Source organism: Chenopodium album, chromosome 23, assembly GCF_948465745.1.
Source record: "Chenopodium album chromosome 23, dcCheAlbu1.1, whole genome shotgun sequence".
In the NCBI taxonomy this organism is placed as follows: Eukaryota; Viridiplantae; Streptophyta; class Magnoliopsida; order Caryophyllales; family Amaranthaceae; genus Chenopodium; species Chenopodium album.
Window position 1 is genome coordinate 30813055 of NC_137856.1, and position 17781 is coordinate 30830835.

Below are 17781 nucleotides of genomic sequence, written 5' to 3' on the forward strand. Positions count from 1 at the left end.
GAAGGTATTACTTACCATGGAAAATATCTCGGCAATTTTTATTTATCAGCGAAAAAAGGTTAAAAAATTAAAAGATTGAAGGTTATAATCCACGTTTTTTGAGGAAATTTGGAGGTTTATTGGTCCAGTGTCGAAAAGCCTTGAGACCCTAAGGGATAAATATCGGGGTCATATAATGCCGTTTGCAACCATATATGATCATTATATGTTGTCATAAACGTTCGTGGTAGGCTTGAGTTTACAAAATCGGTGCAAGTTGTGAACGGATAAAATGACCATTTAAGGGCAAATTAGATGGTTCCACAGACACAATTGGAATTCCGGAGGGTATTAGGGACCATGGTAAACATCTCGGCAATTTTTATTTCCGGTTGAAAAAGGGTAAATAAAATTACAAAATACGAAATAGAAGGCTAATCTACGCTTTTTGAGGAAATTATAAGGTTTTGGGGCCCGGTGGCGAAAAGTTTTGAGACCTAGGGGATATATCTCTGGGTCATATAATTCCGTTTTCAACCATATATTTATGATCAATACATGTTGTCATAAACATACATGGTAGACTTGAGTTTACGAATTCACTACAAGTTATGAATGGGTTAAATGACCGTTTTAGGGCATATTGGAATGTTCCACCGACCTAATTGGACTCCCGTAGGATATTAAGGACCATGGTAAACATCTCGGCAATTTTTATTTTCTGGGGAAAAAAGGTCAAACAAATTAAAAAATTGAAGACTATAATCCATGTTTTTTGAGAAAAATTTGAAGTCTAACAACCCGGTGGCGAAAAGCCTTGAGACCCTAAGGGATACATCTCGGGGTCATATAATGCCGTTTGCAACAATATATGATAAATATATAATGTCATACACGTACGTGGTAGACCTAAGTTTACGAAATCACTACAAGTTATGAACAGGTAAATTACAATTAAGGCCATATTGGATGGTTCCACTGACCCAATTGGACTCGCGAAGGGTATTAGGGACAATGGTAAACATCTCGGCAATTTTAATTTTCGGGGGAAAAAAAGTTCTAACAATTACAAAATTGAAGGCTATAATCCACGTTTTTTGAGAAAATTTTGAGATTTCGAGGCTCGGTCGCGAAAAGTGTTGAGACCCTAAGGGATATATCTCGAAGTAATATATTGATGTTTGAAACCATATATGATCATTATATATGTTGTCATAAACGTACGTGGTAGGCTTGCATTTATGAAATCACTGCAAATTGTTAATGGGTAAAATGTCTGTTTAATGGGCATATTGGATGGTTCCAGCGACTCAATTGGACTTCCGGAGAGTATTACGGACCATGGTAAACATCACGGCAATTTCTATTTCCGAGCAAAAAAAGGTTAAAAAATTAAAAAATTAAAGGCTATAAACCACGTTTTTTTGAGGAAATTTTGAGGTTTAGGGGTCCGGTGGCGAAAAGCCTTGAGACCCTAAGGAATAAATATCAGGGGCATATAATGTCGTTTTAAACCATATATGATCATTATATGTTGTCATAAACGTCTGTGGTAGGCTTGAGTTTACAAAATCGGTGCAAGTTGCGAACGGATAAAATGACCGTTTAAGGACAAATTATATGGTTCCACAGACACAAATGGACTACCAGAGGGTTTTAGGGACCATGGTAAACATCTCTACAATTTTTATTGCCAGGCGAAAAAAAGGTCAAAAATTACAAAATAGAAGGCTAATCTACACTTTTTGAGGAAATTATAAGCTTTTGGGGCCCAGTGGCAAAAAGTTTTGCGACCCTAGGGGATATATCTCGGGGTCATATAATGTCGTTTGCAACCATATAAATAAACATGATCAATATATGTTGTCATAAACGTACATAGTAGACTTGAGTTGACGAAATCACTACAAGTTATGAACGGGTAAAATGACCGTTCAAGGGCATATTGGAAGGTTCCACTGATCCAATTGGACTCCTATAGGGTATTAAGGACCATGGTAAACATCTAGGAAATTTTTATTTTCGTGGGAAATAAGGTTAAAAAAATTACAAAATTGAATTATATAATCCATGTATTTTGTGGAAATTTTGAGGTTTAAGAGCCCGGTGGCGAATGAGACCCTAAGGGATACAACTTGGATTCTCGGGGTCATATAATGCCATTTTCAACTATATATGATCAGTATATATTGTCATAAACATACGTGGTACGGTAGACCCGAGTTTACGAAATCACTACAAGTTATGAACGGGTAAAATTACCGTTTAAGGCCATGTGGGATGGTTCTACCGACCCAATTGGATGCGTGGAGGGTATTAGTGACCATGGTAAACATCTCGGCAATTTTTATTTACGGGTGAAAAAAAGTTTTAAAAATTAAAAAATTGAAGGCTATCCACGCTTTTTGAGGAAATTTTGAGGTTTCGAGGCTCGGTGGCGAAAAGTGTTGAGACACTAGGGGATATATCTAGGGGTCATATATATATTGCTCTTTGAAACCATATATGATCATTATATGTTGTCATAAACGTATGTTGTAGGATACATTTCGAGGTCCTATAATGCCGTTTGAAACCATATATGATCGTTAAATGTTGTCATAAACGTCCGTGGTAGGTTTGAGTTTACGAAATCAGTACAAGTTGTGAATGGGTAAAATTACCGTCTAAGACCATATTAGATGGTACCACCGACCTAATTCGACTCGCGGATGGTATTAGAGACCATGTTAAACATCTCGGAAATTTTTATTTCCGGGCAAAAAAAAGTTCAAAAAATTACAAAATCAAAGGCTATAAAACACGCTTTTTGAGGAAACTTTGAGGTTTTGGGGCCCGGTGGCGAAAAGCGTTGAGACCCTAGGGGATATATCTTGGGGTCATATATTGTTGCCTGTTTGTAACTATATACTACCTCCGTTTCTTTTTAGCTGACACGTTTCTTTAGTCACGTTTGCCAATGCACAAATCAAAACGTTAATATCTTTAATTGCCGATAAGTAAAAATTATAAAAAATTGATTTTTTGAAAATATATACCGTGACGAATCTAACAAGACCCCACATGACTATATTTTTCATTACGTATAAATCACAAAACATGGTCAAAGGGGAGTGTGTGAATAGTGCTAAAGTCAAAACGTGTCAACTAATAAAAAAACAGAGGAAGTATGACCATTATATGTTATAAATGTACGTGGAAGGCTTGAGTTTACGAAATCACTACAAATTGTGAACCGGTAAAATGATTGTTTAAGGGGCATATTGGATGGTTCCACGGACCCAATTGGACTCCCGGAGGATATTAAGGACCATGGTTAATATCTCGGCAGTTTTTTTTTCCGGGCGAAAAAAGGTTAAAAAAATTACAAAATTGAAGGTTATAATCCACGTTTTTGAGGAAATTTAGAGGTTTAAGGGTCTGGTGGCGAAAAGTTTTGAGACCCTAAGGGATACATTTTTGGGTCATATAACGCCGTTTGAAACCATATATGATCATTATATGATGTCATAAACGTCCATGGCAGGCTTGAGTTTACAAAATATGTGTAAGTTGTGAACGGGTAAAATGACCGTTTAAGGGCATATTAGATGGTTCACAGACACAATTGGACTTCCAGAGGGTATTAGGTACCATGGTAAATATCTCGTCAATTTTTATTTTCGGGCGAAAAAAGGTCAAAAAATTACAAAATTAAAGGCTATAATCCACGATTTTTAAGGAAATTTTGAGGTTTGGGGCTTGGTGGCGAAACGCCTTGAGACCCTAAGGGATACATCTCGGGTCATATAATTTCATTTGAAACTATATATGATCATTATATGATGTCATAAACGTCCGTGGTAGGTTTGAGTTTACGAAATCACTATAAGTTGTGAACGGGTAAAATTACTGTTTAAGGCCATATATGATCATTATATGTTGTCATAAACGTACGAGGTAGCTATGCTTGCGTTTACGAAATCACTGCAAATTGTGAATGAGTTTAAGGGGCATATTGGATGGTTTCACCGACCTAATTGGACTCCCGAATGGTATTACGGACCATGGTAAACATCTCGGTAATTTTTATTACTGAGTGAAAAAAGGTAAAAAAAATAAAAAAAAAAAATTGAAGGCTATAATCCACGTTTTTTAAGGAAATTTTGAGGCTTAGGGGTCCGGTGGCAAAAAGCCTTGAGACCCTAATGGATAAATATCGGGTTCATATAATGCCGTTTGAAACCATATATGATCATTATTTGTTGTCATTAACGTTCGTGGTAGGCTTGAGAATATTTACACTTTTATTATTTGCTATTTGCTTTTTTGAATTTTTTGTAAAATCACCCAAGCTTTTGTTATTTGTAAATTGCATAAGTTGCACACCATCCCATCCCAAGGTTAGGTATATGTGGGTTGAAAAAAGAAAGGTCTATCGTTAGACGAGGCTCAAAGTGGTTTATCAAGAAAGGATTATGTATTTGAAAGGTGAAGGTGATATGATAGGCTACAAGGGGTGCCTCAAATCATTAGTATACCTTGTGCTTACTTCGACATTTTTTTTTCTTAATTGCAATGTAATGATTATATGCAAGGAAACAAATGCTCATTTTTTATAAAAAAGGAAAAGAACAAACAAATTCTAATAAATCTAATGAGAAAGATGGGGAATGCTTATGCTAGACTTATTGAGGAAAGGAGGAATAAAAATAGAAAAAAGGAGGTCACGGAATCTTGTCGTTGAAGCCCGCCTTGTGTCTCGTGCTTTATCATCCCTCGGTCTTCTTGCCGGCTGGAGGTATGGTAAGCTTGTTGTTATCGATCAAATATTGGATGACCTCTTTTAGCTTCCAACAAATCTCGATAGTATGTCCCCTACCTTGATGGTACTTGCAATGAGCGTTAGATCAGAATCCCAGTTGGGTGATCTGTGTTCGGGTGCTGGATCTTGAAGAGGTCCAATGGGAGTGATGAGTCCTTTAGCATGGAGTCGATCGAAAGCAGTATCTTAGCTCATCCCAATAGGGGTGAACTCTTTCCTTAATTGGTTGCTTTTATCCATGGATAAAAACCTCATTAAGATCGAAGGTACTACCATTGTTACTAGAATACGTATTTTCGGAAGAAGAAGGTGTTGTTACTATAATTAGTAGCTTTCTGTTTTGCAAGATCGTCTTCAATGTCGATGCCTATGTTATAAACGGCCTTGAAAGTATTCAAGTTATGTTGGTATTTCAAATGCTTTGAATACTTCTCTTGGAGGTTCTTGATGAATATCCTTACAGACTCCTTTTCAGTAAGGACCTCAACCATCTTAGCGGAAGTTTCCCTCAACTTGTTGAAGAAAGAGGTGAATCGTTGTTGAATAATTTGATTTAGGCTAGTATGATTTTGATTCAAGTGATCGCCAATAATAGATTTATTTGTGCATTAATAAATCAACCAACAAAGATTAAAGAGGTTTAGGATTAATCTAATGATTGTATGTTGATCGCAAAGCGCACATGAACATGAAAAAAATAAAGTAGAGGCCTATTTTTGGGCAAGTTCAGTCTCTTTTAGATTGGATTCGTACCTTTATCCCCGAACATCCAGTCATGGTTCCAGACCACTATGGAGTAATCGATCTCTAGGATCATGAAGATGTGTAACCTTCATCCTGTAAACAGTTTACAAGTTCCTAAAACTTGTTGGCGACTCTTTTGCTTTAGCTTCCTTCCCTTTGAACACCATCATGCTTAAATGCATGATCACAGTGAGGCTCAAGTTTGTAATGCTTGAAATAATTCCCTACAAAGGGGCATTAAAGTTTTAGATTATTAGATAATAATCCGAAAATGTAATCATTATTTGCTAACCGCTTAAATTTGAGATTATCATAATTAATTTTTTCTAATTATTAGAAGAGTGCAAATGTGCAATCCATCTAATTAAACGATGTCATTTCACCTCATGAATGGCATTCTCGTAATTTCGCTATTTTCAAACTTTTTTTCTAGTTTTATTTTTTATTTTTATTTTTTTTTTAATAACTTTTAAGGCAATTGCATTATATATTTATATAATTTTTTTTTATAACAGTAATCTATATTGACGGGTCGCGTTAACTCACATGCAGTGGAGTCAATATTTCTTCATTCATTCAAAGTCTAAGTTTGTCAAAATTAATGTTACGACCTTTGTAATGTTCATAAAAAAAACTCAAAACTTTATTTAAAATATTACCATATATTTGACACGTGTTGTTTGATACTAGTTTTTATATAGGTTTATTGATATTTAAAACATTTAATAGCATTGCTTATTTAATTATTGATTGTAATATGACAAAAGCTAATGAGCGTCCCCTGGGCGTTAGATAAGAAAATTAAAATTAGAAATATTAGAGTAAAACTAACATTAATTACACCGAACGACGCGTGACTTTGCCATGCAATCCTAACTTAATATTCTTTCAACCAATATAATTATTCCTTATCTAACGCCCCGGAGCGCTCGTTAGCAAGATCCTTTTTACTCCCTCCGTGTTTTTTTAAGTGATACACTTTGATCGGCACATAGTTTTAGGCAATTTAATTGACTTAAATAAAATAAGAGGTAAGTGGGGTAGTGGAGTATTAAAAAATTGTTAAAGAAAAATAGTGGGGTTAATAGTTTATTGAAAAGTAATGAATGTGAGAGGAAAGATATAATAAAAAAGTAGTAGTGGGTTTGGGTGGAGACTATGAGAGGAGAGATTTATAATATTTTAATGTATTTTTTTGCCAAAAAAGGAAGTATATCACTTAAAAAAAACATGGCTGAAAATGAAAAGTGTATCACTTAAAAAAAACACGGATGGAGTATATAAACATTTATAAATAGTCTTTAATTTTGTTTATATGTTATTAAATGTTGGATAAAATAGTCTTTAATGTTGTATAAGTTTTTTTATTTTTTTTTTTTATTTTTTTTTTTATTTTTTTTTTTTTGAAACATAATGTTGATTAAACATTTAATAGCCTTTAATGTTGTTTATTAAAAACATTTTTTAATGATTTCCATTTTTGTAAGTAATTTATTTTGAATATGATATCTTCTATGATTCTAATTTAATGGTAGTTGACAAAACATTAATTACTCTTTACCTTTATTAGTTTTTCTCGAGTATATATTTCGTGACACACAGAGCTTGATTAGTGCCATGTTGTTAAGAGCTGCATTTGGTTGAAGAAGACAAATTAAAGGTTCGTTTAAGGTAATAATAACTTCTTCTTCTTTTTTTTTTTTTTTTTTTGAAACCAGGTAATAATAAATTCACATTAAAATATATAGTGTTTAGTTTGTTAATTTTATAAATTTTTAATCTGTAGAGCAATGGTTGTAAAAAGTATAATATACTTGGTAGCTTTGTTGTCACTTCTAATTAATCATGGAGCGAAAGGTCATCGTTTGGCTAGAGAGCTTGATTATGAAAAACAATTTAAACTCCTCCAAAAACCAAGTGTTAAAACAATTAAGGTATGTTATTTACGTATTATTCTTTATCTTTGTAGATTGTATTATGATTTATGAATTATATGCTCACTAGGGATTTTTTTTTTTTTTTTTAATGATTCATATTTATTACAAATTGATTTGACCTTTGGTTAATGCACAACTTTATTACTAGGAGATTTTGAAATATCACTACTATTGCTAGAATGCTAGGGTAGCAACAATGGGTACTGGATTGAATCCAAATCCATTTAAGGGAAATGGCTCCTGATCTACGAATTTGAAATTTCAAGATCCAACGAATTTGTATCTAGATCCAAAAGTATTTTTTTCTTTTTGCTTTTTAAATTTTAATTTTTAAATACTGTTGTTATAAAAAGAGTGATTTCCATTAATATTGTTAGAAAAGTTATGAGTTACAAGATTATTTTTGTTTTTGTAGATATTCCCCACATACAGTTCATGTCACATTGTCACCATAAAAATTAATTTTTATTTCTGTTAAAAAAAAGTAAAACCGCTAATTAAGGGTTCGTTTGGCATCACTGTGGTTTTCTGTTTTTTGGTTTTTTGTTTTTTAAAAGTATATTATATATGTCCAATAATGAATCAAAAATTATTTAAGCTTATTAAACTCATAATAATTTTGAAAACTGACAACAGAAAAGTGGAAACACCTTTTTCTTGTTTCCTGTTTTTGGTTTTTAGTTTTCAAAAAAAAAGAAAACTCAAAACCAAAAATGGTGCCAAACAAGCCCTAAATTAGTGGTTTTGTAAAAATTAAACCGTAAATTGAACTAGTGGTTTACTTACTTAAAATTCATGTACACAAAACAAAATAATAGTAACCGCTAATTAGCGGTTTCCTTTTGGTTTTCAGTTTCCGGCTTTTTTGAAAACTAAAAACCAAAAAAAGGAAACTAGAAAAAGGTATTTCTACTTTTCTGTTGTCAGTTTTTAAAATAATCACGATTATAATAAGTCTAAATATTTTGTGATTCATTATGTGACATATATAATTTACTTTTAAAAAACAAAAAAACCAAAAAATAGAAAACTACAGCGGATACCAAACGAACCCTGAGCGGTTTTGTTGTAAACTAGTAAAACAAAAGGAAAAAAATAATTAATGACGTGGACAATATATAGGGAATATTAGAAAAAGTGACATATTCTTGGAATTTATTACTTTTCCAACCATTTCTATGGAAATCACCCAAAAAAACAACCTAAGAATTATTAATAACTTTCATTTAATACAATTACATGATTAATCCATTATGTAACCATTATGCTATCAGTTTGCATCCAATGGTCCCAATCGGTCAACACCAAGTCAACGACCTGTTATAATAGGTATCTACGACACGTGTCAACACGTGATTGATCTAAAATAAAAAATTAAAAAAAATAATTTTTAAAAATAAAACAAATACATCCAAGCCACCTATCCCACCCTAACGACGCCGAAAATTTGTCGGCCACCCTTCTTACCCATTGAAGCCGATCGGCCGGATGTTTACACCCTTGTTGCCCCACACTCGTCCCCCAAAACCACCCAACCCCGACCCCCAAAACCACCTACAATTATCGCACACGCCACCATATGTCAGTCATACCTTCGTAGCAAAGAGACGATAACTGCTAACGTATCTTATGGATTTTTGGGTCGACGGAGGTGGTGTGATGTGGGCGTGCTCTTTGGCGACAATGATGAAGTAAGCGGCAAAGTCCCAGGCAGTATCAGTGAAATTATCGTCGTCGGGAAGTTGCTTGGAGCCTTGAATCTAAGCTAACAAAACCCATTTGAATTGGCTTGGAGTTGATTTAGGTGGTCGGGGATGGGTCAAAGGGGGTCGGCCGGTCGGTTTATGTGGTTTAGGGGGGTTGTCAGCCGGTTTCTGGCAAGGTTAGTGGAGTTAGGATTTTACGGCGGGGAAAGGGTGGTTGGGAAGTTTGGGATTTTTTTTTTTTTTTTTTTGTATTTTTAACTTTTGTATACCTATTATTTATTTAATTTTGGACCAATCATCACGTGTTGACACGTGACAATTGAAACACAAAAAAAAAAAAAAAAAAAAAAAAAAAAAAAAAAAAAAACTCTTTCAGCAAGTTACCGGTCATCATATAGACCATTGAAGGCAAACTGATAGCATAGTTGAGATTATTAGATAATAAACCTTAGTTGAGATTATTAAAAGTAAATCGCCCATAGTTGGGATTATTAAAGTGTATTTTTCTATTAAAAAATCATGAACGAATCACATGCATAAAAGGGCTAGTCTAATATCAATAAAAAAACAAATTTTAATTTGCCATCTTTTAACCAGAACACTCCAAAACTTCAATCCTTAACTTTTATACACTTCTAAAAAAAAAACATTTCTTGTAACTTCCACAATGTGAATCCAAAGTAATTACCTCCCACACATATACCACAAGAGCAATAATTATATTGTTTCATACAAACGGGTGTACCATGTGCATGGTACACCTGGAAGAACATTACCTTATGAATAAAAGAACATTACCTATCAATAAAAAAACAACACATATAAATAAAAGAATATTACATATTAATAATCGAACAGTATTACCAATAAATAAATAAAATTGTAGTTATAATAATTTATTATACTCTACAAACAAACATATAGTACATGAAAAAGAACGTTACATACTAGTATAAAATAAAGAATATTACATATAAATACAAAAACATTATCTTTCTAGAAAAGAACACTACATATAAATAAGGTTATTTTAGATTTTAAAACATCTCACAAAAACCCAAAAATGGTTTTTAACACCTCCCAAAAAAAAAAAATGATTTTAACACCACACAAATTTCCAAAAAATGGTATTACCACCACTTAACGGTTTCCGTCAAATAATTCCGTTAAGTGTGGTCCACAATGACACGTGTCACTATTTTATTTGTTTAAAAAAAATTAAAAAAAACCTAAAACTACCCCAGCCCTACCACCGCGCCACCACCGCCGTCCCCAACCCACCCCCTGCCGGCGTCCCAGAGAATCGCCTGGCGCTGGCGACCCCACCCCCCTTTCCCCACACTTTCCCCTACCTACGCACCCTACCCCTTCCTTTTCCCTATTTTCGATTCTCGACCACCACCGCATCTTCAACCTCTCAACAAGTTTCGCCTCCATTGTTTTCTCTCCAAAAAATTGTTGATTATCAAATGAAATGTATGAATTTGTAGATCTGAAGGTCGAAAATTGAAAATGGGGCGTTTAGGGGGTGTTGGTCGGGAAACGAAAATGGGGAGTGCATGGTGGGGGAAAGGGGGGTGGGGGTGGGGTCGCCGGCGCTGGGCGATTCTATGGGACACCGGACGCCGGCAGGGGGTGGGTTGGGGGACGGCGGTGGTGGCGCGGTGGTGGGGGTGGGGTAGTTTTAGGTTTTTTTTTTAATTTTTTCTTTTTACAAATTTTTAAAATTTTTTTTATTTTATTTGGCCAATAATAAAGCGACACGTGTCTGTATGGCCCCACTTAACGGATTTTTCAACGGAATCAGTCAAGTGGCGGTAATACCCAATTTTTTGAAATTTGTGTGTTGTTAAAATAAATTTTTTTTTTATGAGGGTGTTAAAAACCATTTTCAGGCTTTAGTGAGGTGTTAAAATCTAAAATTTCCTATAAATAATAGAAAAATGCTACTACCTAAACCATGGAAGAAGATGATTAACACCAATGGTAGTGCCAAAAATTCAACCAATTAACTAATTTCATAATAATAAAGCTTCATATAAACAACAAACATTATCGCAAAATACAAAATATAGGTAAAAATAACAAGCAAAGAGAATTCACCATTGAAGACCAACCTAGGGTTTCATATTTATGTAATAGAACAAAGATGAACAAGAACTCATATGAGTAGAAAACCCTTGTAAAGTGAATTAATAATTGAAATCAAGCAAGTAGACACTCAATTGCAAGTTTATTAGTGAAAATAAAAAATATCTAAAATTTTCAAATCATGAAAAATCAGAAAATTTGGTTGTGAAATTCGAATTTTGGAGTATAAAACCTAGTAAGAATGTATTTGTGAGTGATGAATTAAGCACATAAAAGCTATAAAAATCAAGAATTAAATAAAAGAAGAAGTTAGAGGGAGAGGAGAGAGAGTATTGAAGAGAGAGAAAATGAAGGGATGAAATGAACATTACACATAATTTCTTCAAATAAAAAACATTACATATAAATAAAAGAACATTAAATTTGTCCCAGTGTTATTTTTATTTATATATAATGTACTTCCAATTTTACCATACACATGGTACACCCCTCTCTGCCATACTATTTTCACTCTAGAGAGGTTTATTCTCTTCTGTCAGCACGAATATACACTAATTGGAGATAGATAAATAAGAAAATTTTCTCAAAATGTGAATAGCTGTAAAATTAATATCATAGTATGTAGTTGTTTAATTTTATTTATTTATTTATTTATCTAAGACAGTTTTACACAATAGTAAAATCATATAAAGGTAGTTATTAGAAGGGGGAAAAATAGCATTTTTATTTTATTATATTCAATTTACAAGTTAAAGCTAACAAACTAAATATTTTGATTTTGTTCGCAGAATGAGTATGGAGACATATATGACTGTGTAGATTTTTATAAGCAACCTGCTTTTGATCATCCACTATTGGCAAACCACACATTCCATCCTGAGGTTCAAGTATTCATATTGGCAAGATAGATATCGAAGTAGTATTTCCTTACATGTGTCTTATGTTTACATTAATTTCAGATGAAGCCATCTAGTTTCGCTTTTGAAGAAGAGTCAACACTTTCCCAAGAAAGAGAGGTACTTACCAAGATTAAGTCAAAAGGTGAAGGTTGCCCAAAAGGAACAATTCCTATCAAAAGAGTAAGCAAGGATGATTTTATCAAAATGAAACGATTTACAGAAGATTATACGTCAAGAATCAAAAGTAATAGTTTTGAAAACCATGTAAGTGTTTTTTATCTAATAAAATTTGCATACAAAATGTCAATTTTAAGAAATATTTTTATATACACCTGATGAGTGAACGATGCACCTAAGGATATATTTTCTCATTTGAATGAGTATTGTTTGTTTAATCATCTCATTTGCATCGAAAACTAACTATGGGTTAGTTACGTTAGGTGCTCCGTGAACCTAGGTGTGTTTAAATATTTTTGCGACCTTAAATATTGCAAGCTTGTTAAATAAATATTTGGTGTTTTCTCAGTTTGCAGTTGTTCAAACATCTCCTAATCCAAGTACAAAGATTTATCATGGAGCAAACGCTATATTAAGTTATCATGATCCTAAAGTTAGCGATTCTCAATATACTTCAGGCGAAGTGACGGTTATGAATGGAGATGACACCATTAAAGTAGGATGGACGGTAAGTCATGAACCTAAATTTTATGCATATTTTGGTTATTATATATACGTAGTACTAAGTACTTCACTTGCCTCATTGTTAATTTTAAGATATAATAATTAGTCTTATTTGTTTTGGGAGGTTATAAATTTTCAATTTGAACGCATTTTTATTTTTTTTTCATAAACAAATGTACAGTATATTATCGTATGTTCATTTGTTGAATATAATTCACTTTATTATGTAAATGTTAAAATATCATCTTTCTATAATTTTATTCAAAGAACACAACTATAAATGTTCATCGATAAAGATATTGCGTCTTTGACTCTTTGTAAGCATAAAAAATAAATGGGACAAATAAAAACGGAGATGTTTTAATATATGGATACATCGATTGAAATTTGAAACCAAGTATTGTTTTATAAACCTTTTGTTATGTTTTCTTAGCTTGGCTAATATTAAATGTCATGATTAAGTAATCAAGAAATATGATATAATGATATGGCACAACAATATTAAATAATAGATAATGTATCACCAATAATATTATTCTACTACGGAGTATAAAATTGAATGAAAAATATTTGTACACGATTATATTATCATCATAAAATCAATCACTTTTGTGGATCACTGCAACCCATCTACAAGATGGTATTGTGATGGGAAGGTCTTATTGAAAAATTTGTGAAGGCTGAATTAATGAAGGATTAAGGTTATGATTAAAATCGTAAAGTTTGAATCAACGAAGAATTAAGGTTAATTATGATTAAATTTGGCCCAACCCACCTACAAAGTTTTTTTTCAAATAAACCTACAAGGTTTTATTTTAGATCTAATGATATCAATTAATAACGTAAATTAGAATTACAAAAAGTAACCGATAAGTAGGTAATAATCATGAGTTGGGGATAAGGCAAAATAGAAAATAGATATGAAAAGAAAGACTTTATTCAATAAGCTAGCGAGCTACTAATTCATTTGTACTTGTATTTTAGTATTTTGTATGAAGTGTTATGTAGTTTTTGATAAATTTGTTACCTTCTACTTGATAAACACTATTTCCCCCATGAATAGGTTAATCCAACAATACACAAAGACAATCGCACTCGAATGTTTCTGTATTTCAATGTAAGTATACGATACTTATTATCTCTTTCTATCTTAATTATATTTTTTTCGTTTATTTTTAGTTGCAACAATTTGACTTTCTCGATTGTTATTATATTTTAATTAATGTCTTTACCATGATATAATTACATTATATTTGTTATTTTTATAGGCCGGTCAATCACATTGTTTCAATATGTTATGCCCTGGATTTGTTAATGTTAACCATGAATTTCCTGTTGACGCCGTGCTTGAACCAATGTCAAAAAGAGGAGTCATACGTACTCGGTACTTTAGTATATTTAAGGTAAATACACTGATTTTTTTTTTTTTTTTTTTTTTGAAACAAACATTTGTTTTTTTTAAGGAAATTTTGACAATTACCACCTTCTATTATGTCCATTTTAGCAATTACCACCTTCTATTTTTCTTTTTGAAAATTACCACCTTCTATTTTCAAATACATCAAAAGTTACCACCTTCTTACCTCCCAACTACCACGTGACATCATTTTGGGCTCATTCTTTCCCTTTCCTCCCTATTTCTCTCACATTTCTCTTCCATAACTCGATTCTTACCTTCTCATTCACTTATTTTCCCCCAAAAATTTAGAAACTCTTCAATTCACTCCTCCAAATCAAAATTGACGGAAAATTATTGGTGGTTTGGGGGAAAAAAAAAAGGGAAAGGGGAGATGAGAATCCAAATAGGAATGAGAAATGTGAAGGAAATAGGGAGGGAAGGGAAAGAATTGGCCCAAAATGATGTCACGTGTTAGTTGGGGGGCAAGAAGGTGGTAACTTTTGATGTTTTTGAAAATTGAAGGTGGTAATTTTCAAAAAAAAAAAAAGGTGGTAATTGCTAAAATGAACATAACAGAAGGTGGTAATTGTCAAAATTTCCTTTTTTTAACTATGCATCAATAAACTATTTAAGTTTATTTTTTCTATAGTTGTAGATTTTTAAATATACCCCCATTTTTTTTATTCTACTTGGTTAGTGTAATTATTGTTAAGAAGTTATGAATAATGTGAGTGGGTATATAATAAAGTAAGATGGGTAAGTCTTGTGTGTGGCTAGCCGTGTGGACGACATTAATTTGTAATAGTAATATTCATTTATATGTATGAGTACGTAACCCCATTTTTTTCAAAAGACTAACTTCATGTTGTCCATAAAAGTAAACCAAATTCATTATACTAGTAAAATCAAGTAATTTAGAAATAAGTAACCTCATTTGCTCATTCGAGTAACCCCTATTCTTTTATTTTAAAAAGAATAATTCCACATATTTAAAAGAGTAACCCTTTTTCTCATTTAATAAGTAACCTACCTACGTTAAAGTAACCCCATTTGCTCATAATTGTGATCTCTATTACTTAATTAATTGCCTTATATGTGATTATGTGAACTGGCCACAATATGTGGCTAGTCACATATAAGAATTTGTGAGGTAGGATTAGCCAATTAGTTATGAGAACTAAAGGGTTTAAATAAGTAATAAAGAAAAAAGAAATGTAAGTTAATATTGTGATTATATTGAGCTTAAGGTATAAGATGATGAAGGAGGTCAGTCATTAATAGAATCATTCAAAACGGAGAGAGTAGTAAATTATTGAAGATCGTCCTTCTCAGAAAATTAAATAAATTTGAACGTAATCTTTATATCTTACGTACGTGGTCATATGGACTAATAATATATACTTGGTATGTTTAATGTGTGATTAAAAAGGATCCGAAAGATGGAAATTGGTGGCTTATAACAGGGTTAAAGAAAACCGTACAAGGGTTTTGGCCGGGAAAGATATTCAATGGATTGGCAAATTCAGCAACTTTTGTATCATTTGGTGGAGAAGCTTATAGCCCCGTCGATCAACCTTTACCACCTATGGGAAATGGTTACAAAGGTATCGCGGAATTATTATATGCTGCTGTTGTACATGAAATTACAGTGTTAATTGGATGAAAATTTAAAGGAAGATAATGACCCAAAAGAAACTGAGACGTATTATGATGATCCGAATTATTTAGTCACCGATTATGGATGGTCTAATATATATGGACGCTTGATGTTCTACGGTGGTCCTAATCCACAAATTTGATGTATGCAGTACTAATACTGCTTCTATTGATAACCATTAATAAATTTCTTTATGTTTTTAATAAATTTCATATAAGTGTTTGCTATTACAGATATTTATAATAGAGGTTTAGACCAGTAAAATAAACCGAATCAAAGACAAACCTTGCAATTGTTGCAATATCAAAATTATATAAAGCTTAACATTAAGATTATTATGTAAATCAATTGATATTCTTCTAGTTAATATAGAGAGTTCTGTTCTATTCATCAACTGCACAATTGAGAACTACTGCATCCTACATTACAGAATATCCTGGGCCGCCTCCCCCTTCTGGGACTGTCCACTTGATGTTTTACTTTGGGTCTTTGCGAGCAAATTCTTTTATAGACCATAGTCCATTTACAATAGCTGCACCACGCCTATATTTTTTAACATTTAGTAAAAAAATATGAACTATTTCAAAATTTGAACATTTAGTAAACAAATCCATACATTGCAATTTCGAACATTAAGTAAAAGTGTCTGAAGAATCACAATGTACCACGCTTATACTTTTGAACATTTAGTAAAAAATCTGAACGATTGCAAATTTTGAACATTTAGTAAAAAAAATCCGAACATCGCAAATTTTGAACATTTAGTAAAAATTATGAACAATTGCAATGACCACGTCTATACTTTTGAACATTTAGTAAAAAAAAATCGCAACAATCGCCTATTGTCCAGCTATTCTAGATGAACCAGGGTACGTGCACAATATACTTATAGGGTCTTTAATATCACATGCCTGAAGAATTAGCAGCAAAATAGGATCATTAACCTCTAGGTTTTCCAAGTTTTCCCATTTAAAAAAAAAGAAAAAAAAAAAAAAAAGGGTTTTCCAAGCTCTACTTCCACAATTCTACTTTGATAAAAGTGATGATCAACATCAATCAAAAAGTGAAACAGCAGCAAATCAATTGTAAAGAAATCGAAAGAAATTTCATTGAATCAAAATTTCATCATACAATTTCAGAATAGATTTTAGAGTAAGATCTTTGAGACAGAAAATCTTAGAGATGAAGAACATGCTAAACTTGTGATTCTATATTTTATGAGAATTAAAAAAAAAAGGAAGCTATTACAAGTATTTATATTCTGTTACTACAAAACATCTTCTAACAAACTTTTAATCCACCTCAGCTTGACTCTAACAAACTTACGCCCAACTCAGCATGAGTTTGTTATGACATTCTTCTGGAAACTTCTCTACTGCTTCTGGAGACTTCGATGATGGTGCTTTGACTTGACTTCTGTTGCATCTTCAGGTGGCTGCCGAGCGAGCTTAGTGAGGGTGACATAATGGCTTAGTGAGGAGATCAGCCAACTGATCATAACTTGAAACATACCTAAGCTCAATAAGACCATCTAGGACCTTTCCCCTTGTGAAATGGCAGTCAATCTCTATATGCTTGGTTCCCTCGTGAAAAACAGGATTTGAGCTATGTGAATAAAAGCCTGATTTTCACAATTGAGCTTTACAGGCTTCAAATCATCAACTCCAAGCTCCTGTAATAACCTTACAAACCAAGTGATTTCTAAATTTGCAGTTTCCATGGCTCTATACTCAGCCTCATAAGAGGATTTAAATGTGGTGCCGTTCTTTGACTTCCAAGGTATACATGACTGGTCTAGTAGCAAGATGTAGCTAGTTATAGATCTTCTAGAATCGGGACATGATGCCCAATCTGAATATCTGTAGGGTGAGCTTGAGTTGCATG

The 17781-nt window shown here is 32.7% G+C and overlaps 1 protein-coding gene across 1 annotated transcript; it reads left to right on the forward strand.

Annotated features, from left to right (window-relative positions):
• Window positions 1-7317: 7317 nt before the first annotated feature.
• LOC145607357 (protein neprosin-like) lies at window positions 7318-15903 on the forward strand. Its single transcript, XM_081663033.1, has 7 exons — window positions 7318-7461; window positions 12050-12148; window positions 12221-12424; window positions 12687-12845; window positions 13905-13958; window positions 14110-14244; window positions 15670-15903. The coding sequence occupies exons 1-7, from the start codon at window positions 7318-7320 to the stop codon at window positions 15901-15903; spliced, it is 1029 nt and encodes a 342-aa protein (XP_081519159.1).
• The last annotated feature ends 1878 nt before the right edge of the window (window positions 15904-17781 follow it).

Excerpts from the sequence above, each read along its gene's own strand:
- LOC145607357 (XM_081663033.1), top strand. The coding sequence starts at position 7,318 with ATGGTTGTAAAAAGTATAATATACTTGGTAGCTTTGTTGTCACTTCTA. Across the intron at positions 12,846-13,904 it reads CCATTAAAGTAGGATGGACG|GTTAATCCAACAATACACAA; the intron begins GTAAGTCATGAA and ends CCCCATGAATAG. Across the intron at positions 13,959-14,109 it reads GAATGTTTCTGTATTTCAAT|GCCGGTCAATCACATTGTTT; the intron begins GTAAGTATACGA and ends TTATTTTTATAG.